The sequence below is a fragment of the Coturnix japonica genome, chromosome 2, assembly GCF_001577835.2.
Source record: "Coturnix japonica isolate 7356 chromosome 2, Coturnix japonica 2.1, whole genome shotgun sequence".
Classification (NCBI taxonomy): domain Eukaryota; kingdom Metazoa; phylum Chordata; class Aves; order Galliformes; family Phasianidae; genus Coturnix; species Coturnix japonica.
Window position 1 is genome coordinate 31,197,191 of NC_029517.1, and position 26,222 is coordinate 31,223,412.

General features: G+C 39.3%; 1 protein-coding gene across 4 annotated transcripts in view; it reads right to left on the minus strand.

Moving 5' to 3' along the window:
- The window catches only part of ANKRD28 (ankyrin repeat domain 28), a 98,321-nt gene that overhangs the window by 37,791 nt on the left and 34,308 nt on the right, over positions 1 to 26,222 (minus strand). The window contains exons 1-3 of one of the 4 annotated variants that reach the window (XM_015853703.2): positions 23,223 to 23,339; positions 22,045 to 22,128; positions 6,871 to 6,949 (exon numbers count right to left, since the gene is read on the minus strand). In XM_015853703.2, the coding sequence (XP_015709189.1) occupies positions 6,871 to 6,949; positions 22,045 to 22,128; positions 23,223 to 23,339 (280 nt within the window). Of the gene's footprint in view, positions 1 to 6,870; positions 6,950 to 22,044; positions 22,129 to 23,222; positions 24,842 to 26,222 lie in introns of those variants that run through there. The other 3 variants (XM_032443194.1, XM_015853705.2, XM_015853704.2) reach the window with 3 other exon arrangements.

Here is a 26,222-nt window from a genome sequence, read left to right on the forward strand (position 1 = left end):
TTAGTGTTTTTTCTGTAGGTACGGTAAGGGGAGGACAGTTGGACTAAATGATCTTGTAGGTCTTTTCCAACCTTATGATTCTGTGATATCTGTATGTCACTCGGTGCACTGAAATATGTTTCTGCAGCTTGGTTGTTACTTCACAGGCTTTAATATCCTAGCATGTGAGTGGGAGTTAGCATCTCAGCCCTTCTCTTGAAGAGACATTAATGAATGGTTGACTGGACATGAAATTCTGCAGGAAACACTCAGATAACCTTCTTAATTCATGAAATGCAACAGAACTACATGCAGCCGTCCTTCATCAAATCACCTCTGGTTTCCTCTCAGTGCAACTGTTACTAATTTTTGCCACAAGGTTCTCTTGTTCAATACCAGAATTCTTCAAAATTTTAAGTTTACTCAAAAGACTGATGTACATAACAGCTACAGCAGTTAATGCTTCACTGCCTGGAAGCAGATTCGGAAAAGGAATACAACAATACAGACAAGACATTGTTGTCTTTGCTCACAGTACTAATTCAAAGTATTGAACTGCCTTCCACCATTCTGTCTGTTTGTGATCAGTACTTTTAGACTCTTAAGGACAATATCTTCCTTTAATACTGTGCAGTGTGAGTTAGTGATTGTACGCTATCATAATATAAGGAAATTAAACAAAACTGTTTTCACTCACATATAGGTAAATGGCATACAATAGACGCCTAGTGTTCCGTATTTGAAACTCTGAAAGCATCCTTATTTAAGAGTGAAAGACGTAAATAAGATCTTTAGACTGTATTAAATAACAAAAACTGAACAGCCAACATGATTATCATCTGTAGTACTGAAACACTTTTAGAAATTATCTTTGCAGGAAAAGGATGTTTCCATATATAAACCGTTGAGAATAAGCAACAGCCCACCCTGCAATTAGATTCTATTTAACTATTTTCCTATAGGTTTGTATTAGCTTCCAAACTTTTCCTTTCTTGAGTGATCAACTTTTTATCTAGGACTGTGAAAATACTTAAATGTAGGAGGCAGAAACAGTCAGAGTTTACTGTAGAATGAACAGATGATGAAAACCTTTCCTTGGATAGAAAAACATGTGAATACTTGGGGGAAGATGCTGAAAAACATACAAATGTAAAGACTTAGGATGACAACTGAGGAATCACTGAAATCCAGGTAACTGCTCATTGGAAAACTGGAAACTTCAAAAAATACTTCTGCAAAAATCATGAGTAAGACCTAACTGAGAGGCAGCCTCTACCAATGGAGGGGGTAAATGTGTAATAAAGGATCTATAGAACAGGAAAAAAACAAAAAAAGAGGGAGGCTTGGATTGTCTTAATAAGCCACACCGATGCTTCAACAATCACCTTTACTGTTATTGCTTACAAATCCAAAAGAAAACAAACAGAATAACAACTGATAGATCAGGAAAAAAGCTGGAAGAAAAAACACAGTCAAGTCAATGCCATCCTCCAACACTTGGCTGCCTTATCAGTATAAAGAGTCAGCCTCCTTTCAGAACTTAATGGCTTTTGCTACATCCCAGCTACTACATCCTGGAATTTCTGTGAGTAGCACAAATTTCTCAGACTCTGGGAGCCAATGAACATCCGTACTTTGGAGGATGAGAAGCTGGACATGAGCCAGCAGTGTGCTCTTGCAGCCCAGAAGGCCAACTGGGTATTTTGGGTTGCATTAAAAGAAAAGTGGCCATCAGAGAGAGGGAGGTGATTGTCCCCCTCTACTCAGCTCTTGTGAGGCCCCATCTGGAGCACTGCGTCCAGGCCTGGAGTCCCCAGTACAAGAAAGATGCTGAGCTCTTAGAGCAGGTCCAGAGGAGAGCCACTAAAATGATCAGGGGGCTGGAGCACCTCTCCTATCAGGAAGGGTTGAGGAAACTGGGCTTGTTTTGCTTGGAAAAGTGAAGGGTCTGGTGAGACCTCGTTGTGGCCTTCCAATACTTGAAGGGAGCATACAAACAATAGGGGAAACGGCTGTTTACGAGGGTGGATGGGACAAGAGGGAATGGTTTTAAACTAAGATTTAGGTGAAATACTTAGGAGAAAGTTTTTCACCCAGAGGGTGGTGATGCACTGGAACAGGCTGCCTAAGGAAGTTGTGGATGCCCCATCCCTGGAGGCATTCAAGGCCAGGCTGGATGTGGCTCTGGGAAGCCTGGTCTGGTGGTTGGCAGCCCTGGACACAGCACAGGGCTTGAAACTACATGATCATTGTGGTCCTTTTCAAACCAGGCCATTCTATGATTCTGTGACACTTTTCCCTAAGCTTCATTTCATCTCTCAAAAAGAAGTTAAGAGCTCCTTCCTTCAGCAGCGTTCTACAGCCACTGCTGCCAGAGGGCAGTGAAGACAGTTCTGAAATTAAAATCGTGGCTCACACTGTTGAAGGAAGAGGAAGCAGCCAGAAGATAAGAGCCAGTTTAAAGAGAAGCCCTGAAAAACCACACACCCTTGTGTGTGGGTATTTTTGCAACTGAAACTGAGGAAGCTTCATTCCACTGATACGTTTGCAGTAATAGCCTTTCAAACCCATTTGGTCTACCACTGCATGGACTGTTGTTAATACTTGCATGGCTTAAGAATTAGATGAAAGAAACACAGCCAGAGTGGAACAGTGTTGGAGGGTCTTTGTTATCCTCCCAAATACTGTTATTGTAACAACTGTTTTCCAGCTTCAGATTCTTACATTTTACAGCTGACCCAGGAGGAAGCATAACAAATACTTGTAAGCTGCTAACCCTTAACAAGAGTAAGCATGACTACGCATTCATGTACGCTGAGCTCCGTGCAGTGAAAACACTGGGTTAAGCAAACAGAAATGCCTTACGTTAGTATTTAAGTGTCAATTCAATAACAGTAACTAAACCTACTCAAAAGTAAACAACATAATTCACACGTTTCTCCTCATGAAGTGTGGCGATTTCAGTGAAAGCAATAACAGTTTACATGGTATGCTGAAGAAAACATGAAAAAAGGCACTAGATGAGAGAACAAAAAGGAAGATGATGAGTTTGTCCTACTCCTCTCACCTGTCTGAACCAACTACTCTGATAGTGTTAAAAAAGTAGTACAAATGGAGGAGCCTCAGCATTACAGTCCACTTAAGTCCTGCACTTAACTGAAAGAATGGTTTAAGTCTTTATAAGGACTTAGCTGACTGAAGCCAGTTACTGTTGTTCAGTTAAACAGTGTCTAAGCTACGCTGCTTTTCTACTTCTCAGTAGTCTGTCATCGAGCATTTGTATAATTAAATTCAATACACTTATGAAAAGTGCACCAGGATGCTGAGATGTACATGTATTGTAGTAATAGAGCTTTGATTACTGTTAAAACTCTTTACAGAGTAATAGAAAATGAAATGTTTCTACAATTATAAGCGACTAAAATATGATCTTTTGTTCCATCATTCTGTGGACTATAAACAAGGACCTCTATGCCTCATATATTTACTGCTCACCTTCCTATCAAACCTAGTAATGCTAATTGCATAGCTACAATCAGGAGGAGAGACACTTTGAACATTCAGACTTCTGCAGAACATAGAGTTATCAGAATTTGTTTGAAAAACATACATATCCTTATGGGACAAGTTTAATAGTAAATTCAGCGAAGCATTACCTCAAGATTTTTACTAAAATAATAATAATAATAATAAAGAATCTAAACATCAGGCCCCATACTGGAGGCATATCAAAGCAATTTTACATGCTGTTCACAAACTGTCATCTTCAGAACCCTTGCCCAGGTGAAAAACAACAGGAGAGCTCACACATCAACCCTGAAGGCTGATGGAAAAATAATTCACTCAAGAATTTAAAGCCAAAATGCATATGCTTGTAAGACTGAAAACTTACTCTACAGAAGTCTGCAAATAGAATTAGTTTTATCTTCAGAATGTGAAGTAAGGGCTGCTCACATCTACAGTAAAGCAATATAAAGTAAAAGCAATTTATGATCCAAAATCTATCCCTGAAGGGATATACAAGAAATTCCAATTAAATTTTTAAAAGTACGTCTATGTAATCTACGATACATGCTTTAGCAAAGAATAGAGAATGATGAGAAAGAATCCAAAAAGAATCTCTGAGTAGCACTGATTCAGTGATTGACTTCTGTAATTTTGATGCCCAGTTCAAAGGAAGAACAAAAAACTCAAGGCAAACAGTTCCCACAGGACAGTTGGCTTAGCAGGGAAACTTCAGAATGGTTCCTAAGAATATACCAGCAAAACTATGTTAGAAGATACATACAAGTTACAAAGTCAACTCTCCCAAAGTGAGAAACATGAGGTTGAAAACAGCCTACAATACTTGATTCAGTTCCCCTGCAAACATATTATAGTGGGTCAATTATAAGCCACACCATCTTTACATGCAAATTGACTTAACACTGAAGATTTCTAGTCAAACGTTATTTAACTGCTTTCTCATTGTTCAAAAAACGGCCTTGCAACATGGCAAATTTCCTTCAAACTTTACTGTAGCAACAGATGCCCTTTATCTGCTCCCTGATGTTCACATTTTACAACAAAATGTAACCTAAATCTGTCTCCAAGGAGAGATTTGATCTTCAGCTGACCCACAGTAGATGAATTTCCTGTATCTTTATGAAATTGAGAAAATAAATACACTTCTGATCTGTTACATGGTTCCAATTAAATTCCAATTAAGTGAAGGGAGTTAGAAGAAAACTCTCCAGTTGTGTACTTTGAGGGAACCTAGACCCAGTCTCTCAGAGAAGTACTGGTGCAGTGCTTCAGATACAGCTGCAAGCACTCACACTACACAACTGACAAGACGTCACATCCAGCATTCAGAAATGAAGACTTAATAAGTGACCTCTTTTTAGAGTCTGGTTTGAGCTGTTTGCCTAAGATTCCTGACTGTACGCAGGAAATATTAGAGATCAGTGCCCAAGTACAGCACGGCCTGTCAAACTGAGTTCTTAACATGCAGTCATCACTTCCTCACCCACTGAATGGCTCCTCATCACTCACTCACAAATGCAGCAATGCTGCAGCCGTGCCTCCTTCACTGTAAAGCCCCAGTTCACCCCCAGATCACCCCTCCTTTGGGAATGTGAGGCACTAGTTCTAGAGAAAGACACGATCACATAATTTACATCCACAGCACAATGCAAGAGCACGTGCAGGTTAGACCAATACTGCCTCAAAAGTCCACAACATTCAAAGCTTTTGATACTACAAATATTTTAATTGTTTTATGCAAGCAAATTATCATTTGCATTTATTAGCATTCATCTGAGATGTATCAGTGCCTCCCAGTCCTTCTGAACAATCTCTATACACAGCAGCAGCCCACATCCTCTCCTCCACGGAACAATTCAACTTTGTACTATTTGCACAGCCCTAATTCTTAGTTTTCCACTTCCATTCTTTGTTCTTCAATCTTTCTTCCACTCACTCCCAGGCTGCGTGCCCAAACAGCATGACTAACCCTTCTTCTCCAACCATTATTGCCCAATCAGAGTCTTACTGAATTAATAACAGAATAAGAACATCTCTCCTTCCATGCAAGAAAGAGTGACAGATTTTCTTCAGTCCCAGTTCTGGTAACTGGACTCAGCTCATCTACACTGATCAGAAGCTTCAGTCCCAGAAGCAGTTGTCTACAACTTCACAATACTTATAACACAGCTGATTGTTTTTATATCTCTGTGAAAACCCCAATAAAAAAGAAATATCCTCGCCAAATACACATTATCCTCTTAGAATAAAGAGGTCATTGGATATTCTCAAGAGTCACAAGAACTTGTTTTTTGCTTGACAGGGATGAACAACACGCTTTTCTGACCCACCTTCTTAGTAACACAGTTGAACTTTTATGGATTATTTTTTTTTAATATGATCAAAATTTAAACTATGGTATGTTTCCATAAGAAGTATACAGTTATAGAAAACGCTATATTACTTATAATAATGTATAAAATTACATGTAATATCTAGTGGAAATACTACATTTTGCTCAACCATAAACAAATTAAGTCATATCTGGCAATTTCAATTGAAAATCTGGAGGCAACTCCTATATAAATTATAGTGACACTTCCTTAAAATAAGATTTACTATTAAATACGGCAGTGGGGGAGGGGAAATAGCCGTCTGCATGGGTAGGGTTTGCCATTAAGCAGACTGAGCACTAAAGAAGAAGTTCTGTGGGACAGGCTTTCATCTTAGCATCTAACCTTAGAGCAGTCCCATATCATGAACTTTGCCTACTTGATGGGTAAGTATGACCAAGATTAAAGACAATTCAGTATCTCAGTCATAAAACTGTGTTAAGTTCTGTTTCAGTTTCTTGTTTCTCTTCCTTTTTAAGGTTAAAATGTACCGTCTTACAAAACTTGTGCATTGTTTTAGTAAAAATAAACAGAAAATGAGAAAAGCAGTTTTGAAGTTTCCAGCTGAACCTATTTATATCCTCTGCATTTAAGCCAACAGCAAAAGATAATTAAAAAAATAATATCACCAACTTCAGATTCCATTTTCTACATTCATTTTTTTTTCCTGAAGGACAATTTAAGACCAAAGCAACGCTGCAAACACCTACATGTAACACATACATTATTACTTCTTTAAAGTGGAGTATCTAAAGCTGATCAAGCTACAAATAAAAGGAAATATAACTGAAAAAGCTTTCTACCAAAAGCATTTTAGAGCAGAACCACACAGTATTGTAACACTGATAAGTGAGGAACCCAAACTTTCAGTATAAGCTTCTTCAGATTTCAGTACATAAAGTATCTCAACAAAAGCTACACAAAATGAGATGTACATAAATAATTCTTTGGATAGAGGTAATTTTTTTTCCCCATTAACAGGAACAGAACATACCAGATAAAATAAGTAGTTCAATAATTTCTGCATCTCCCAGATAGGCAGCAGCATGTAAAGGGGTCCTTTTCTCATTATCCTGTGGTAAGAGGGGGGAAAAAAGGTTTTATTTAAAATAAAAACTATGTTTTAGCATTCTGCATGAGTTATGAAAAAAACACTGCATAAAAATGCATCTTCCAAATATTACACATTTTATATTGTAGAAAACATTGTTACTCTAAAGATGTTAGCCACATTTGTTGAGACAAGCACACCTCTCCCTAGGGAACCATTATACCTACGCAGTCAGCTAGCATGTTTTCCTGAGGTACGCAGGTTGACAGATACTCATCACATCTAACGATAAACCTATAAGTAAGAAATCACCACTCACTGCTCTCCAGAAACATGAACTTAAGGCTGTCCTGCATGTGCTTCATGTCTATATATCGGTGTGGAAAGCTTTCTTTTGAAAGCTGAAGGTCAGCTTCAGCGATTAATTTCAAAATAGAAAATAGAAAAGAAACCGGAGTGAGCAGAGGCAGAAATGCTGAGATTTCAACTGTTTTTTTTACTGCATATGAGCAAAGAGGAGGTAGAAATACAGCTCGTTTTGCTGAAGCGCTCCAGAAGATACAGATAAGATCCAGGAATGTGGATAACTCAGGCTGATCTTGTGTCCTTCTGAACGTACAAGAACTTTAACACACACATAATTTATAGATGAAGGTAACGTTCACTTTAGAAAGACCAGAATAAATTATTTCTAAATTTTGCAGCATTGGTGTCAACCCCTCTCCACCAGCTTAGACAGAAAAATAAGATCGCTTTCAGGTCATGCTGAGAGATAGAAATGAACAAAAATCAGTCAATTTGCTCTTTTGGGGATGGCTGCTGAAAAACCAGAAGAGAAACTGATATTCACAAGCACCCAGGATTAAGTTCTCTTCAGATTTCCAAACCATTTTAGTAAAGCTTGAAACACACTGTGAGGTCAAGGGAGAAGGAATCAAGGTGACAACCAGCAATGAATTTTATGTAGCAAAACATTTCTATTAATTCATTTGTTGTTGACAACTTCAGAAAATTTCATTTTAATTCACCTCTTAGTTGTGAAGATTTGCTAAAATCACTGTAGTTGGTGAACCCCTATTTGAGTTATCAGCACGCAGGGTGAAAACTGCATGTACGTGGCAGGAGAGATCTGATAGCAAAGAGTTATTGTTGGAACATACAAGACAACTTCACAACTCAGCACATTCCAAACCCCACAAAAGAAAACAACAAAAAGCACACACAAACCCACCTCTCTAAACTGCCTATTCACTGCTTTGTCCCCACACTGAAAAAGCTCAATTCACACATTCACCTTAGTATCAGTGTTTCCTAACTTCATTTTCTGAATTACACAGAGGGGATTCAGTACTGAGCAGCACACAACCTGACACTGATGCAGCATGAGTGAGCAACTCATAGTACTTATCTATCATTAACACCACATGATGCCAGGATGTCTCAACTACAGATTACAAACTTCTAACAAAAAATAAGTAAGTAAAAGACCGCCCCTGGCACTGAGGATCTGAAATGCAGGGAGTCATATCATACTAATATAAACTCTGGCACACAAACTGCCTTAGCGTTGTTTCTTCAATATTAGGAACTTAAATGACATTGAAAGAAACATTTTATAAAAATAAGTTTTGTACATAGAAGCTACGGAATATCTAACCCTGTTGGTGCTACGTAATGTTAAACACTGCACTATTCCTAGGGTAGCCTTTGGCAATGAAGAAAAATGTTTTTTTCCAATTTATAATCATGCAAGGCAAATCAGTGTATAACAGCTCTAATGATTCTATGATCTAAGGTTGGAAAAAAATACTATGATGGAGTCCAGCCACTGCCCCATCCCCACCCATGCCCACTAACCATTTTCCTCAGTGCCATGTCACACTCATCGCTCAAAAACCTCCAGGGATAGTGACTCCACCATCTCCCTGGGTAAACTGTCCCAGCGTAGCACCACTCTTCCTGAGAATTAATTTTTCCAATCTGAATCTCCTCAGAGCAACTTGAGACCGATTCCTCTTATCCTGCGGCTGTTACCTGGGAGAAGAGGCTGACCCCCTCCTCACCACAGCCTCCTTTCAGGCGGCTGTAGAGAGTGATAAGGTCTCTCCTGAGCCTTCTCTTCTCCAGACTGAATAAGCCCAGTTTCCCCAGCCACTCTCCATAAGACTTGTGCTCCAGTACCCTCACGGCTCTGTTGCCTTTCTCTGGACACCTCTGGGCCCTCAATGTCATTCTTGTACTGAGGTACCCAAAACTGAATACAGTACACAAGCTGCTTCATAATCAATGCTGAGTACAGAGGGATGACCACTTCATTAGACATAATGTTAGCAAGGAAATGACATAAAGTACTTGCAATAGGCATGTTTTAAACAATTCAAAGAAAATGTTGGTATTCCAGCAGAAACTACAAATTTATGTTCCCCCACTCCAAAGTTTAATTGCAGATATTGGTCAATACCAATGTACAATGTACCATCTTTGATGTCCAACAATAAAGCATTACTTTAAATTAGTTCAATTATTGTCAACTGAAAGTAGTAGAAAAAAGATATAAAAAAATTATTGTTTTAACCCAGATAAGTACCATCATAGTTTGAAAAGACTAGATATGTCATGCTAATTCCATTAATTGCTTGAACCACTGCTCATGCTAGTATTTTCAAAAACACTTGAATTGGAGCATTTCAGAAAGCCCATGCTAAACCTTCTGTAATAAAGGCTTTATCACTAAGCCTTATTGTATTTTAGGACATATCCTCTTTATACCAACTATTAAGACAGCAAATCTAGAAAGTTAAAAGGCTGTTATGTACATAATGCTAGGGAGACACTAACTCTCCTCTCCAAAATTTCATTTTCAAAATCAAAAGCTCAGCAACTGCAAATGGATAATCCAAAGAGCTGCTGAGGTTTTGAAGATAGGGATATTTCAGAAACAGGATGGAGGTTTAGCACGGGCCTGTCTGAATGGATGAAAATGGGATGAACCTACATCAACTGAGCAGCATTAAAAGCTACAGAAACTGATCTGATGTACTCTGATTTTAGTCACTAGCGAAAGCGATAAGAATTTTGGCTGCAGAAAATTGTTACCCATATCACATTCCCTCCACTGGAAAAACAACTGGCTGTAGCAGTAAATGACTATAACAGTAACCAACTGCAATATGCTCTTTATCAGGAAGGGTATTCCTTCCTTTTTTGGCTACTGTTGCATGGCTTTCCTGCTTAGACATACCTTGCAATCCCTGATAAATAATCACTCAACTTAATGCCTGTGCATTTTTTAAAGGAACTTCTGGAACTGAATTTCCAGTTCAGGTTCACTGAGTAGCACTGAAATCCATGGAAACCCATGCCAGTGGGTGCTACATCACAAAAAATGACTGGCAGAAAAAGAAATTGAAGTCCAAAACAATACTGTTAAGTAATAGTGTTTTGGACAACTTTTCAAAACATTATTCTTCAAGTGTCTGACGTTTTATGTCACAAGCATTGAACTGATGTGATAACAAAACTTCACATGTGACTGTAAAGCTGCAGCACCAAAAGCTAACACACGAAAAATAAAAAGAGTCACATCTTGCACAAGGAACTAAGATTAGTCTGATCTATGACTTTGACAGCAGGGCTACATAGACAGCTAAGCAAACTATCAGAAAACAAGAGTAGAAATATCTTGTTTCTAGAAGTAACCTCTCCCCTCCTACTGCTAACTTCCCCCCAAAAAACCAACACAGTTTAATATGGTTAAGACATTTAAACTGTGAGATTCAGCTCATGAGCACATCTTGTTTCCAAGGTCATTTTAAAGTATTAAATCTTCAAAAATATAATAATAAAATAGCCACTTTTGGTGAAATGTAGCATTTCCGTTTCATTTGGGTTCTAGAAAAATGTTTTTTTTTGTCTGTCAATAACAAAAGAAAACACTCAACTTTTATTAAAGCAATACTACTTGGTAACTTGTAGGCAAGTATTTCAGGAAAGACACTTACAAAAACGAACACTCAAAACATCTCTATATGCCTCTCACCAAATGTTATGTTTTGAATGCACAAAGGCAGAGTGCAGGTTTTGTAATGCTCTTGTTGCTTCCGTGATTCTTATTAGCTAGGTTTTCACGTAAGGAACAAGCACAGCTCACGGGAAAAGATGAATCTAGGTATTTATTCTATGAAAATGCACACAACTGTTTTTGCCCAAATTATGGAGCCTAGAACTTGCTGTGAGCAAAGTCAACAATCCATTTGTGTATTGAATAAAGACATGTATAACTGAGTAGGTTTTGTAAGCTATTCCCATTTCCTTGGAGTTCCAACAATCAAGAATTTGGTCCCATTTATCACTAATAAATGCTAGTGAATTCTTGTCCAATATATGGAACAAATAAAGACCTGTTTTCTACCCTACGATGGACTCAATCTTACAGTACAACTGAGATATTTGGGATATTTGGGTTTTTTTTTTCTTTTAACTCAGGAATTCAAACAGACCAACTCTTGTGGCAAAGATTACTCACTAAAATACTATATTGTGAAAAATAAAATTAAAAACCAAGACTGAAATTAACCTCTCCCAAATGTCCAACTTCTCTAGCATTTGAAACTATCCTATGCTTAGAAAATCAACAATCAAAAGATATGATAATCTCATTAAAAAAACCACTTTCTCTTGGCTTTCCCTTTCCCAAATGTGAAATATACCATTTGTAAAACATCTATCTGGAACATATGTTAGGGGAAAAAAAAAACAAACCAACAAAAAACAAGCTTTTAAATGGAATAAGTTGCCAATAACTAAGACAAATAAATAATTTAAACTATTCTCGGGGGAAAAAAAATAAATAAAGCAGAATGCATGCACACAGGCTTTATGAGGAATATTATGTAACAGAGCATGTGCTCATGAAGCAGGCTGAATAAGGGCTAGCAAGAGCCTTGTCTCGCTCTGTAATCTATCTGTAGTATCTGAGGACACAAATAAGAAAAGATGCCAAGAGAGAAAACAGCATAATACAGTCTCTGTTCATGCTCCAGTGAAAGATCACACCACACTAGGTAAGGTATGCACATCTCCATCCTGGTTTAAATCCACCATATTATGTTCAGGCCAGTGACACTTTTGTTCAGAAAAGCTGAATTTTCTGCTTTCTTATTACAAAGGCTACTGTTAGCATGACATGAATGAGTCTGATGTAAAACAGGTACTCATCTCACTAACTGCACTGCCTTGGTGACAGAAAAGTGCTTTCCTGGTTGTGTTTAATCTTAATACTTCTTCCAGTACTTGAAGGGATCTTTCAGCAGGAGGGGGACTGACTTTTTACACTGTCTGATAGTAGAAGGGGGAAAAACCAAAAGAGGGGAGATTTGGGTTAGATGGTGTGAAGAATTTTTTCACTCAGATGGTGAGGCACTGCCCAGAGAAGCTGTGGATGCCCCGTTCCTGGGCATTCCTTCCATCGCACTTGTTTGTGAGGCCTGATGCAGTGTGAGGCCCTCCCAGGCCAAGGGCCTCCTCCTCAGGCGCCAATGGGACAGCCCTCCCACAAAACACAGCACATGATTTACACACAGCCTTCCCTGGGGTAGACTTAAAGGACTGATTACTGGTGTAGCATTAGACGTTCCACTAATACATGAGATAGCTACAGTCATTTGCAAAGCAGGGAAAATTGTTTTGTACAAAGTTACACTGCATACGCATGCAGGGTTTTCACATGGGAAGTTACTATAAATAATCAGTAAATTCAAAACCTCTCTCGCTATTAACAGCAGCGCATTCTTTAAGGGCTGTGTCGATGTTGGATGTTAACACACATTAAGTCTACAGAGCTTTATTCTTCTCTCTGCTCTTGGAGTGGGGATGTTCTGTTCTCAAATACCAGTGCTGTGCATGACAGGCAGAGTAAGTGCCAGGAGCAACCCCAGTAAGCTGGAACTATTCAAGGCCTTGCCTCTGGTTTGTTTTGTAAAAGCAGCAGGAAATGTGAAACTTCTAATACTTTCTGAGCAAGGTTATGGTCACTAAAAGTAAAATGACACATCAGACATATGATCTATGAAATCGTTATCACTAACAAGAATCACATTGGAGATTCAAATGCAGAAATTTGAAATGTGTTTCCAGAATTACCTAATTATTCATGGTTCTTTAAATGGAGGCCAGTTTTTCAGAGCTAAAGGATAGCAATGACCGGAACAAATCTTGTCTGTCAAATCCCCAATTACTGTAAAACAAACTCAGTGTACAACCAATAGGGTAAAAACACTGGCATGCAGAAATCCAAGCTTGTTTGCCCAGTTTAGCAAACAGTATAACCACATTAACATAGAGCTAGGCAAGCTTACTAGGCCTGATGAGAAGCAGAATCTAATTAACACAAGTAGCATGCCATACTAATATTAATTCAACCACTAATTCATGCTAAGTCTCTAAAAAACATTTCTCATATTTCGTAAAAACTGTTCCTTTAAGAAGAGTCCTACTCTATGCAATTGGTATCTTTCTGAGTTATCATCCAAATAATGAGCTGTGCCAGGCAGCAATACACTGATGTTAGTCAGATTATCCTACAATTCTGTCAAAGGTTTTATTATATTGCTCTAATAAGAGTGGTAACTTAACACAGTTGAAAATCTCATTTGCAAAGACTAAATATGACGTTACCAACAGGATGCAGAGGATTATGTCAATTTGGACTGGCAAGGTTCTGTCATTAAGAGTTCTCATCGGAAGGAAAATGTTCACTAACGTAGCTTTGTATGTTAGAACATTCTAAATCCATTTCTACGCCAGAAAAGGATCTCAGTGCAGTGTGGACATATTTTATATTGAGGCTGAAAAGCATGATTCACTCTCTAAGCCACATTAAAAAGGAAATAAGCTATCTGATTATTCATTACAGATGACATGCTTGGAAAACATTCCACGCCAATGAACAGGAAACCCCAAACTGTAATATAGTTAAGTAACAGAAAAAAACTACTATACTATGAATATTAATTTTTGAGTAGCTGGTGGATACTCTTACAGTACCCAGACACAGTACAAAACATGCTGCATGTTTCCACAACACTCAGAAGAATTAGGTCTCCAAAGTTCTCCATTTCTTAGAATTACCATGCTTCTGATTCATGAAACAAACAGCCTCTTAGCAATTGCTCTAAAACAGATGAAACTTTCCTAAAGGGAAAGCTTCCCTATATTCCCTGCAGCAAATTTCCCTTCAGATACTTAACATAAACATTCCTTTTATGAAAAAGCTTAACTCTGCACCAAAATAACCCCTGGATATTCCCCAGATGGTAGTGATGAACTCTATCCACTCCCTTAAAAAAACATCTCACTGAACTCACACATGCTTATTGACAGTAAGTTTTATAAGTTAATTTTGTATCTTTTTAATTAAAAGATCTCACACATTTACCTGTGCAATTCATATTATGCCCTTTCAAAAGCCAGACTCCCGATCTTCTTGCAAATGAACTACTTTAGCACCATTTTACACACTGATGCATACCTGCCAATTCTGAGCAGGTAGAACCTGCTGTGAAGGACCACAAACACTCTCAAGAAGTAAGATTCCTCACTGAATTTTCCTACTATTTCTTCATATAAATGTCAATTAATAGAATGCTGCAGGAAGCAGGAGCCTCATGACTCATCATCAGGCTGATCACACAGTAAATGCAGGTTCCTGTTTGTGGTAGAAACATCAAGAAAGTTTATTACAGAGAATATCCAGCATCAAAAAGCAATGAAGTTCATCAAAATGTACACTTAAGGAGAAAGTAGCATCTTGCTATAATTTTAGATAATTAGAAGCCCAATGGCAAACAAGATAGGATAAGTGCTATCATGAAACCCTGAGATTACATACTTTCTTCACTAGCACATGTAAAAAAAATGTATTTGCGTATGCCTTATGCAAAATAAAATCATAACAAATTAGATACAGTCACTAACTGGTTAAAATGTCTTCAGCTATTTGGAAAAGCTTTCTCACTTCTTAATAGAAATATGTTCTGATAAAGACGGTAAGTACAGCTTCTGTTAGTATGATGGTTAACAAAACTGCTCAATGAACAGCAGTAGAAGTGTCTGGAGACATACCCTATTTGTTTTATGATTTACTCCAATCCCAACTTCACCTGCTGCTCTCTGTGAGGTCTCACAGGCACACAGTTGCCATTACAACATTTCTCCAAGACTGAAATTGGGTTCTGAATAGAAACAGCGAGGCACGAATTGCTGTACCAAATCAAGGTCTGTTTCTAAACAGTGGGTTTAATTGGAGATATTATCATTATTCATATTTGTTTATACAGGAATATTTAATTTCCTCTCTGACCTCCTGCAATGATTACAAAGGCCTGTTCCCACTGACAGCTGACTGTGTGTTTAGATAAGCTACCCTTCGGGTCACTCCAAAAGTAATGCCTCACTATTTTTTTTCCATGGAAACTACAGCAGACACAAAGAGTACAACAACAATATTTCATATAACTAATTCTCAGCTACAAAACAATTCTTTTCAACATAATCACAACCATGAGCTATGTACTTTTTGCTAGCAATGAACCAGAACCTGTCTGACGTGACTGAAAAACCTGCATCAGTGGAGGTGACCCACTGTCACTGTCACTCCTGTTGAAATGCACCATTCACTGCCTGACATCCACTGGTTCACTGGTTGGTCTCCCTAAACATTCAGCAAGCACCAGTGAATGTCAATGGGAGTAATTTTATGACGTTTTTTTTGCTACATCTGCATTTCCAAGTAAGATGCCATCCTGTCAGACTGCCCCTCTGCTGCCATCTGTCACGTGGCAACAAGTAACAGAATATTGGTGGGAAGTTTCAGCTTCTGCTGTCATACCACCAACATCCTCCTCTGACATCCTGGACCAACTGAAAGAAATAGGAGACACTGACTCCGGGGATGACTATATACCCAAATGCATATCTACTCCTTTTCAATATACAGGTTTTATTCGTAGGAAAACTTGCATCCAGTCACAGTGATGAACAATTCAAAGGATGAAAATGAGTTAGAGTGACTAGAGCCAAACTCAAAAGTTGTAAGTCAAACATTCTCATCAATACAGCAAAGCCTTTCATACTCTCAGATATCCTTAATATTATTGACATTAAAAAAAGAAAAGTTTATAATCTTAACTGTTAAGATGGGAAATCAAACAATACAATAGATCAATATGCATTAAAAAATTCTCTGCTCTTCAGAATGTGTTATATTTCTTTTTCCTGGATGCTTTGTTAATGCCTTCCTGACATTCACGTCAGCAAAGCAGGAGTGATGGAGCTGCCCGCACAGTCTGTGCTGCCAAGGAGTACAACAAGATGCTTCTTCACGGCATCAAAGAGGTTAGCCCAAGTTTTTATTTCCAGCTGTAGCTGCCAGCATAAAAGGCCTTCACGCAAACAGCCTACACTGCTTGCAATGAACTCAACAAAACAGTTACTGAGTCTGATGCTTGCTTAAGACGAATAGAGCCCTTAGCAAACTCAAGCTCCCTCACCATTTAGAAAGGAGTTAAAACAGAACATGAGTCCTGCTTAGCTTTTGCTACAGTATGCCAGCATCTAACTACCATTTGCTCTCACCAGTTCAGATACAAAGGCTAGTCAATGGTCATAGTATCCCTGAAGTGGAAAGGAGTACAGCTGGCCCATACCTGTTTTCTTACTGCCTTTACCTGGTCCATGCAAAAATCCCTGATATCCCCAAGCACAGAAACACATCATTGCACATGAACTGCCACTGTCAGAGTAGCACCTTCAGATGCCTTAGATGCCTCATTCTGCTCTGGATGTGACTTAAATTACAGAAGGTACTGATAAAAAATAGGATAACTGAAACAGTTTAAGTACAGCAATTAATAACAAAAGAGGTTTTACGAGGCACAGATGTCAAATTAAAATGATTTTACAATTGTAGTTGTATGGCATTTTGTTCTGTTCTCCTTTTTCCTAATCAGAAGGGAGAAAAAATCCTCATAGTATTTATACACTTTGGTAACATGAATGGCTACAGAGAGATAACACAAAGATAATAAACTCCTAAAGATCATTTCTATGTCATTATACTTCACAGCCTTTTGTTTATCTGCTTTTAAGAAAGGCCGTGCTATGTATGTAAGTTTCCTTACCTTCAGAGCTACTTCAAAATAACTGAGAAGTGATTTGGTTCCCTACATAACATACATTAAAATTTTTTAGATCCAAAATCTGTACATAATTTATTTGCACGATGGGAGCATTGCATTCGGCTTCATTTTGTGGAATGCTCTGTACTTCAGCCAGCTCATTCAGGTTTGTCTTATTCTACACTGCACTTCTAAGCCTGGACAAGAAAGTTACCCCAGAGTCCAGCCCACGAGAGAAGTATAAAGATGAAAACCAGGAAACTTTTACCTATTTTTTTCATTTAACCTCTTCTAGTATTTTCCTGATTGACACCAGCATCACAAAGAATCTTTCTTAGTATTTAACGGTGTTATAACATTCATAATTATTTCCTAAATTACTTGGATAATTGATACTCTCACTTTCTAATTCTCCTGGTACCTAAACTCAATGCTCTATCAGAAACCTTGGGCTTCCAGCAGGACTAACAAGCCAGTTTTCCTCTTCTTGCAGTACATGCAATGACGTGCAGAGCAAAATTAAAACAAAAAATAACAAGAAATCAAGACGGACATCTTATCTTACCCCAGGAGGAAATCCAGCAACATTTTCCTAACATGCAAATAACACCAGCAAGGAGTTATGCAAACCCACACTCGGCAGGGCTGGGAAAGGAGCCCACACCTCCACCACATGGGTTGTCCATGCAGCAAGCCCTCTGCTCAGGACAACAAAGACACATGCACACACTTTGTTCTCCTATCCATACCTGGCATGCTGGTGCTACTGGGTCACAATGCTTGCCAGCCCCAGCAACAAGACTTGGGATTTATGGGCAACACTGTATAGCTGCAGGGTTGTTTGGTTGTATGGCGTTGGTTATTTTTCATTGTTGTTTTAGGTTGGTCGGTGTTTCTGTTTGTTTGTTTAATTGCATAACAGTAGCACAGGTGAGCTTTCATTTTTTGGTTCCTTATGGCAGAAAAGTGCCATTAAATTCAGAGAAATGCCGGATGGCTTGTGGTATGGAACAGAAAGCATCTGGATATCTTGATAGCTGCAGCACTCAGTACAGAATGTGGGATTTCATTTTCCAGTGTTGTTGGAAAAAAACAACATGACGCACAACACAGCTTGAAGAAATGCTTCACATAAGTCTATGGTAATCTTTCAAAGCAAAATGAGCAGCAAGACACAGGTGGTTCGTGTTGAAGTCACTAACCACACGTCGAGCAGTATTTCAAATAGGAGCAGGGAGCACCTTTGAAAACTGGGAGACGTTTGTGTCATTCTGGGATTCCCCAAACGCAGCGCCTGCCTGGCATTAGTGCGAAAAGAGCAAGGGGCACACACTGACACTGCTTCCAGACAGGATCAGATGTTTATTCCCTTGGCTAAGATCAAGTGCAATTGGGTTATAAGGACAGCGTATAGGGTTACCTGAAGTATCACTTTCTGTGGTTAGAAATATTATCCTAACAGTTCTTGGAGGAGGAGGAAAAGCTGTTTTGATTTTGAACAATCATTTCAGGAATAAGATGTAGAAATCCTGTAGCATTTCTGTCAGTGAGCTGGTATTCCTTCAACACCGCGGTATTAGGAACAAAAAGCCAAGAGGAAATATTCCATGTTCATAATCCGTGAGGCCAGCATACACCGTACATGTACTGGTTACAAATGAAGCGGTACAATTTTCTGACTGGTGAAAGGCAATAGTGGTATCACTTAAGTAAAATTAACTGCTGAAAAGTGCACAAATTTCAAACTAACTTTGCTGTTCTAATCACTAAGAGAAGGAAGCGTTGACATTCATCATAAATTACTAAAGAGATACTGTGTTAATTATCACACACCATTTTCCTTACTGCCAAATCTAAAAAGCCTAGGATGGTACAAAGGAAAAATGAGCAGTAAGAGTGAGTGCTCACATGCACCCTTCTTTCAATCTCTTTCTAAACAGAAACTCTATCAAGCTCAATGTATGTGTGTGATTTAAGCCTGATTCATGAAAGGAACAGCTACAGTTTCTCAAGCTTTTTTGGGGAGGAAGAGGGAGAAATAATCCTTTCTCCTGTTTTTTTTCATTAATTGAAGCCTCAAAGAGTGCACCTTCCAACAATATCTTTGACCAAAGTTCCTGTAAATCAGGTTTGTCTAGGAGGCTGAACACACCATGGAGGCAAGCCTTTCTGACCCACAACTTAATCAACTGAAATGCTTAATTTGCTCTTTCTTCACATGAATCACAGCAGCTGAGCTGAATGAAATACATACATTCTAAATCTAGACTCGGGCTGTGATTCAAGAGAGCTGGTAAATGTGACATGAACAGAGAATAACCCCCTTCCCAGAAGAGCCCAGGTTTACTATCTGTACATGATCTTTGCATTTGCACACAGGAATGCAGGCTATGAAAGGCCACCTATCCCAGAATCTATCTAAATATAACACTGCTCTACTGTAAGACATCACCTGCTTTATGAATAATGCTCTAATACAGTCCAACCTGGGTGCATTCAATAGACGTTACCAAAAGGGCCAACCACAGCCTAGCTCTAGGAAGCCAAACACATTCAACTCACCTAGCTTTAACAGAGCATTAAGCCAGTGCTAAAGACAATATACCCCAAAATTAAAAAGGTAAATGAAGCTGGATGATTACAGAAAGAGAAAGGAAGATAGTTTATCAAGACACGAACAGCTTCTCAGGATGACTGTCACTGTTACAATAAAGACCCAGTGCAGCTCTATCTCCAGCTCTGTTCTGGGCACAATTTCACTTGCAGGACTCAGTCTCCAGTTACATAACCAGCTCACTGCTACGCAGAAGGGAGAAAGGAATCCCAGCTATTGGAAGACAAACTGCAAAATAATTATCTGCTACCGAGAGGGGAAAAGACTCTGCAAAGGCAGTGGAAGGAACAGCTCTGGAATTCAAACAATTGTACTGAAGCACTTGGACAGCTAAGTGGAAAAAGATCTAACACATAATTCTAATATGTTATAATACAACCCACTACAGTTCATCCCAATCCTTCTCTTTATTAGGAAATACACACAGTCTATTCATTTTCTTCATTTTTTCCCCCTCCTTCTATCCATACCAATTCACAACACGCAACTAAGGGAAAAGGTTTGGAACAGGACTGCATAGGAATATAATACCTCCAGTTGAGTACAAATGATAAGTGCAAAACACAAGAAAAATACCACACACGGACAGATGCACAAAGTTCCTAAGGCAGCTAAGGTCATTTCTACCAAACCACGGGAGGATGTGTATGCTAAACAAGTCCCGACAAGCTGTTCCATAGGCTATACGTGAATTCAGTATTAAATATTGCAGTAGGACTGGGACTGGCATGTTAGAAAGGACTGGTCACGTGTGATAACACTCAAGAATGTAGCTGTGGAGAAAATAGCTTATTTGTTTTCAATGCATTCTAAATGCTTCTTGGGCATCACTACTGTAAGACACATATGTGGTCTAAATCCACAGCAAGAAGAAAAACTGATATGTATACACATGTAAAAACAAACAGATTTTGAATATTCTATCTACAGTGTTTTTCTTTGCTATAGCTTCCTGGCAGCCCAAAGTAACCTTCTTCACCAAGAGGAACAAAACAATTCCATCAGAAGCTTTCATATCTAAGCACGTCTCCTTATTTTGTATTTCTGGACTGACAACACCTGTTTGACAAATGCTGAGATAGAACCAAAACCAAACAAACTCACTACCTCATGGATAATGAAACCTAGCAGGGGCTTTTGTAATAAATAATGAACAAAGCAGAAAGATACTAGCCTTACTTTGTTTACTATGGATGCTAAACCTGACTTGTACATGGAGAAATATTAACGAAATGATACAAACTAATCAGTTTTTAAAAAATGAATATGCTAATAATAGGATCACAGCATGCACATGGAGAGACAAGACAGACACACAGGCACAGAACAAGCACTCTCATGACTAAACAGAAGATTATGTCATTTGATATTATATAACCCATCACAGAATGGTGCTGAAGAACAAGCAAAACTTCTCAAGAAGGAGAGAGGGGAAAAAAACAACAGAAGGTTCAATTTCACAGTGAGTTTCCTTATACAGGGCCCTATCCAAGCTCCACAAGACAGGAATTCCAGTTGGCACTGGCCAGATATAAATTCCACAGAATGCTTTTAAATGTCAAAATACACACGCCTAACTAAATATTTGCTTTTGGTTGTGTGAATCTCAAGAACAAAAGGTAAACAATGATCACGGTCTTACGCTGGCCACTGTGTAACATCCTGACATTAGCTTTAGTGTCACACTTAATCTGATGTACTTGGAGGAGAAACAGCTACATGCACTGCTATGATGCTGTACCCTAAATGACTAATGACAGCCTACACTAATCAGAACTATCTCTAATAGAAGCAAAGGGTTTAGGCAATATTATCTTGCACGGTGTCATTGTGACTGCAATGTCACAAACAGGACACATGAGCTCAGTGTCTTACTTTAGAGGCCAATATATCCATTGGCTTTATCTCTGTAAAACCCATTCTTAAGTCTACCTACTGAAACTCTGTGCTGTTTGCTTTAATTGTCTATGTGCAATTTGCTCTAATTCATCCAAAGCATCATACTCAGCCAGTGTTACTGTCTAAGAAGTTTTGACAAACCTGTATATGCAAACTTCTCAGCTACCCCAGTACTGAGAAATTAACATTTGAAAAAAATACAAAATTAAGTTTTCAGTATCAACATGAATGTAGAAAGCTAAAAGAATACCATCTATCTCCCTCCTCTTTTCCAGAATTAAATGTATATAAAAACTGTACTTTTGCTTATTACATAAAAGCACTACAACTTACAGCTCTTGAATTAACACAGTTTTAAAGGGATTGGTAGAGCAGAAAGCTGGATCTAAACAGAAGTAGACTGTATTCAAAGCTAATATTTGGATTTACCTGAAAATTAACATCTTCTTTCTTAAATATTAATGCTCGAACTTCATCAGGGTCTCCATTAAATATAGCTTGAACCAACGGTGGCTGAAACAAAGCAAAACATACATTAGACTGTAAATCCATTTCAGTTTTTAGTGATGCATGTATGGTAGTGTGATACATACAAACACAGCAAACACAGGGTGAGAACAAAATCAGATCCCCCAGGAAGCAGAATAAAGAAACTATCAATAGTAAAAAGAACTGAAAGGATTCAGAACTTTGATAAGCTCAGACACACATTTTCTGTCACTGCATGAACCAATGAAATAGACAAATATGTTATTTAAGATTAAAAAAAAGAGCCTGTAAGAGCCCCTTTTAACAGCTAAGAGGAGAATATCTCTTCATAAAATTAGGGCTATTGTAACATTCTCTGAGTTCTATAAAATGTAAGTGGGTAAATACCCTTTACATTAGAAAGTGACTGAAGTGAATAGAAATGTTTTACCCGTTCAGAAAGAAAAAAGAACACGCGAGAAAGCAAAGTGCATCAATCAGATCAGTGTGGCAACAAACTCACGCTCACACACATTTATGACTAAATATAGAAGGATTTCTTAGTGAAAGAAAAGCTGCTGAGATATGCTAGCAAGATTTTGGTCAGTTACTTCACCAATTTAAAGAAATAAAAGCAGAGACCCCCACAGCACTGCCCATAAGAGGTAACTTTGAATCTAACAGTTACATTTCAATTATGACTTACATTATTTTATTTTAGCTCTTAACTGCTGTCACTTGATGAACTCTATCAGTTCTCAAAATAAGTACAGCATATAAGTGCAATGTAATGATTACATCAGTTCCTAAAGTGGCATTGCATAAACGCAACCCCAAGGAATGAGGCGAGGGGGAAAAGCATTCACTCCCAACACTGTCCACCGAGCCCTCTGACAATCCTCTGCTACTATGCAAGAGCTGAGATCTATTACTGCTGCACCATCAATCAAGTCCCATGCAGAACAGCAAGCCCCTGCAAACATTAATTCTACAACTAAGTTTCAGCTTTGCTCTCTTTGCTTTTTACCACTTTGGCTTCTTTCAACATCATACACATTCGTGATAATCTTACGAAATGTCTATTGGTATCTTCCCCAGTATTACAAATGATAGACATGCCGCCAAACAACACGCCTTACCAGCACATTTCCGGGAGGTAATGGACGCAAACATATATTTTCCTGAGGTATACTGGAAACAAATGTGGGAGAATCATCTTCCTCCTCCTCCAAAACAACAATACAGACTCGACTCATTCGATCCGTTTGAAGAAGCAATAGCAAACAGAATAACACCAGCAACTCTGTTTCTGGAAGCACACTGCAGGTGTTGCACCGAGGACCATATAGGGAATGCTTTCACCTGTTTCACATACACTCACAAACTTGTGAGCACTGCTGCTGGTGTTTGAATATTTAGAAAAGGACCTCGCAATCCCCCTCTATGCTCCATTTTTCAGATTTAAGCACCCTGAGACATTAAGAAAGTTCTCTTTTTAAATAAAATTCCACAGAACATCGAAACCACAACGAAGAGACAGTGGAACAGCTGATAAAAATATCCTAGACCCAAGTGAATTACAGCAGAGCTCGCTGTCTCCAAGAGCTGTCCTTCCAAGCCAATCTGCCCTTGTCAGCAGCTCAACTTGAGCAGCGTGCCTCCCCCTATGCAGACAGGGGGATCATTGTTGGAGGAGCCCCGGCTCCATTCTGCAGGCCTGGAGAACGAACAATTGCTCTGACGGAGATGGCCGTGGCTATTCCCAGTCCCGCAAGGTCAGTTGCCAGCAAACAGTAGCGGGCTCTCTGCTGTCCGAGAATAAACGTGGGCTCTGACCATTCTGTGATTCGTGCAGCCCCGTTCCTCAGCGTCACAAACAGTCCGTCCGAAAAAATGCATCCGTTTTCTGGTGATTCTTCAGAGCGGGGAGAGAGGCAAATAATCCTTCCCCGTGCAATAAAAATATCTGCAATGTACAGCCAGGCTGCAGCACATTTACATGCGATGAGTCAGACCGCAGGGACAATGCAACTCCTTGAATAACGCTGCTGGCTCAATCCAGCCTCCCCAAACGACAGACAAACGCAGGCAGCTCACCCCTCAGTGCCAGCAGCAGCGCAGCACGCTCAGTTCTCCTTCCCCCGGCTGTGGCTTCTCCATCAGGGAACACGCTCGGCACAAATCCCAACAAGAAGGACGCTTCAGCAAAATAAGCCTGCTCCTGCACGCAAATGACTGCCTCAGACTTCTGCAGAAGCAGTTCATCACTCAAGCGCTCCTTTTGATCACCATGTGAATCCAGTTCCCATGAGAGCCCTCATTCAGATTAAGGCGGAGAGCGAGGGGGGGAAAAAAAATAAAATCAAGCTCCGCGCATCACCTCCGAGCCAACTTCTTTATTCAAACAGCTGACGCTGCGCCAACCTGATTTTCCTCTTCGGATGGAGGCTCCGCTCAGCAGGTTTTTTTCCCCGACAGACGAAATGATATGACAGCAGATAAACCCTGCAGCAGCCCGGCTGCCCCGGCAGAGCGGCAGCTCAGCTGAGCGCAGACTGCAGGCTCGCAGGATGGAATGCCCCGTAATGCTCACATGTCACACGCAGCCAGCTACTGCTCTGCCTGCAACTTCCTCTGGCACAGAAAAAAAACAGACTGCCCTTTTTTGGGGCAGCCTTTGCGGTTACGTTTGTGCCAATTTTGTGACTAATTCAGCCGAAAATGTAAAAATTCTATAACTGAGCAAAGAGCAACTGTTTAATATTTTCCACTAAAAGCCACAGAGAAATCCGGTGCGCTGGCTCTGCTGACTAACAACAGTTTAGGCGGTAAACAATTCCAGCGTTTAACTGCTTTCATATGGCACTGGACAGAGAAGCACCAAAGCCCTTGCTTAACTCCTTGAAGACAAGGAACTCCCCACAGAAACCCCCTGAAAGTGAAATCTTTTTCAGTGCCATCAGTTGGCTACTAAGAAGTGAACCACTAATGGCCAACTCATGGTTTTCTGCAATGAGGACAGACACACCTACCCTCCGCCTGAAACACGTACCTCGAGTGTATATGCATATGAAGTCCTAAAACTTGCTAAATAAGTATTTCTGCTCGAGCGTGCTGAAGTGCTGGTTTGTGGGCGTATTATGTAAATGGCTGCTGTTGGAGTCGTGGGACTAACTCAGATCTCCAGGAAAAAAGTGAGAGTTCTGCTCATGCTGTGCGGTACCTCCGACATCCCTCTGAGCTGCCCACATCACTGTGTGCCCATGGAGGGCAAGTTGGCCAGTGGGACTGCTCCTCAGTAATGCATCCACTCTCAGATTTCCCATATTAATCCAAACAGACAGGTTGAAATGGAATGATTTAAATGATTTAGGTATTAATAGATGCAGCAAATTCCCACCTATGGGAGTCATAGGAAGGAAAAACTCACATCACCGCTCGTTTAAAATAATGTCTACAACAGCTCTGCTGTAGCACAATAAATGGCTTACCACGCACCTACTGACACTGCACACAGACAAATGTTTTCATCAGAGTGCCAGGGAGTGACTTAGTCCAGGGCTCCCTGAGCTCAGGAACGCAGGGCTTGGCAAAATACAGCACACATTTTGGGCTCACCGGGAAATTTCTGGTAAAATTCAGATTTTCCAAATGTTTCCATTTACAATATGTGAATACCACGCAGCTTTATAAATATATCCTATTTGTTTCTAGAGAGTCCAGTTGTTTTGGAACTTCATATTTCTGGATTTAATTACAAAAAAGCAATGGATGCTACACTGTGCTGCTTTGTTCTAGCATTTCAATAATTTATTAAAAAGAAACACCACAGATTCATCTGAACACATACGGAAATTCATGTTCTTCTTGGCCACAGCAAGTATTTAAACAAAAAGAAGGACATCCTAAAGACTCATCCGTTGCAACATCCCACAGTCTGCTAAGGAACACAGCACCCACAACCCTGAGGATATTTTGCTTCTTGTGGAAGATGCCCTAGGGGACAGACACTGTAGTTCAATTGCATAACTCAAATTTCCTTTGGAAAAAGAAAAAACAAACAAACAAAAAAAAAACCCCACAAAAATATTTTAAGTCTATGAGCAATACGAGCAAGGTACATTTACAAAACGCATACT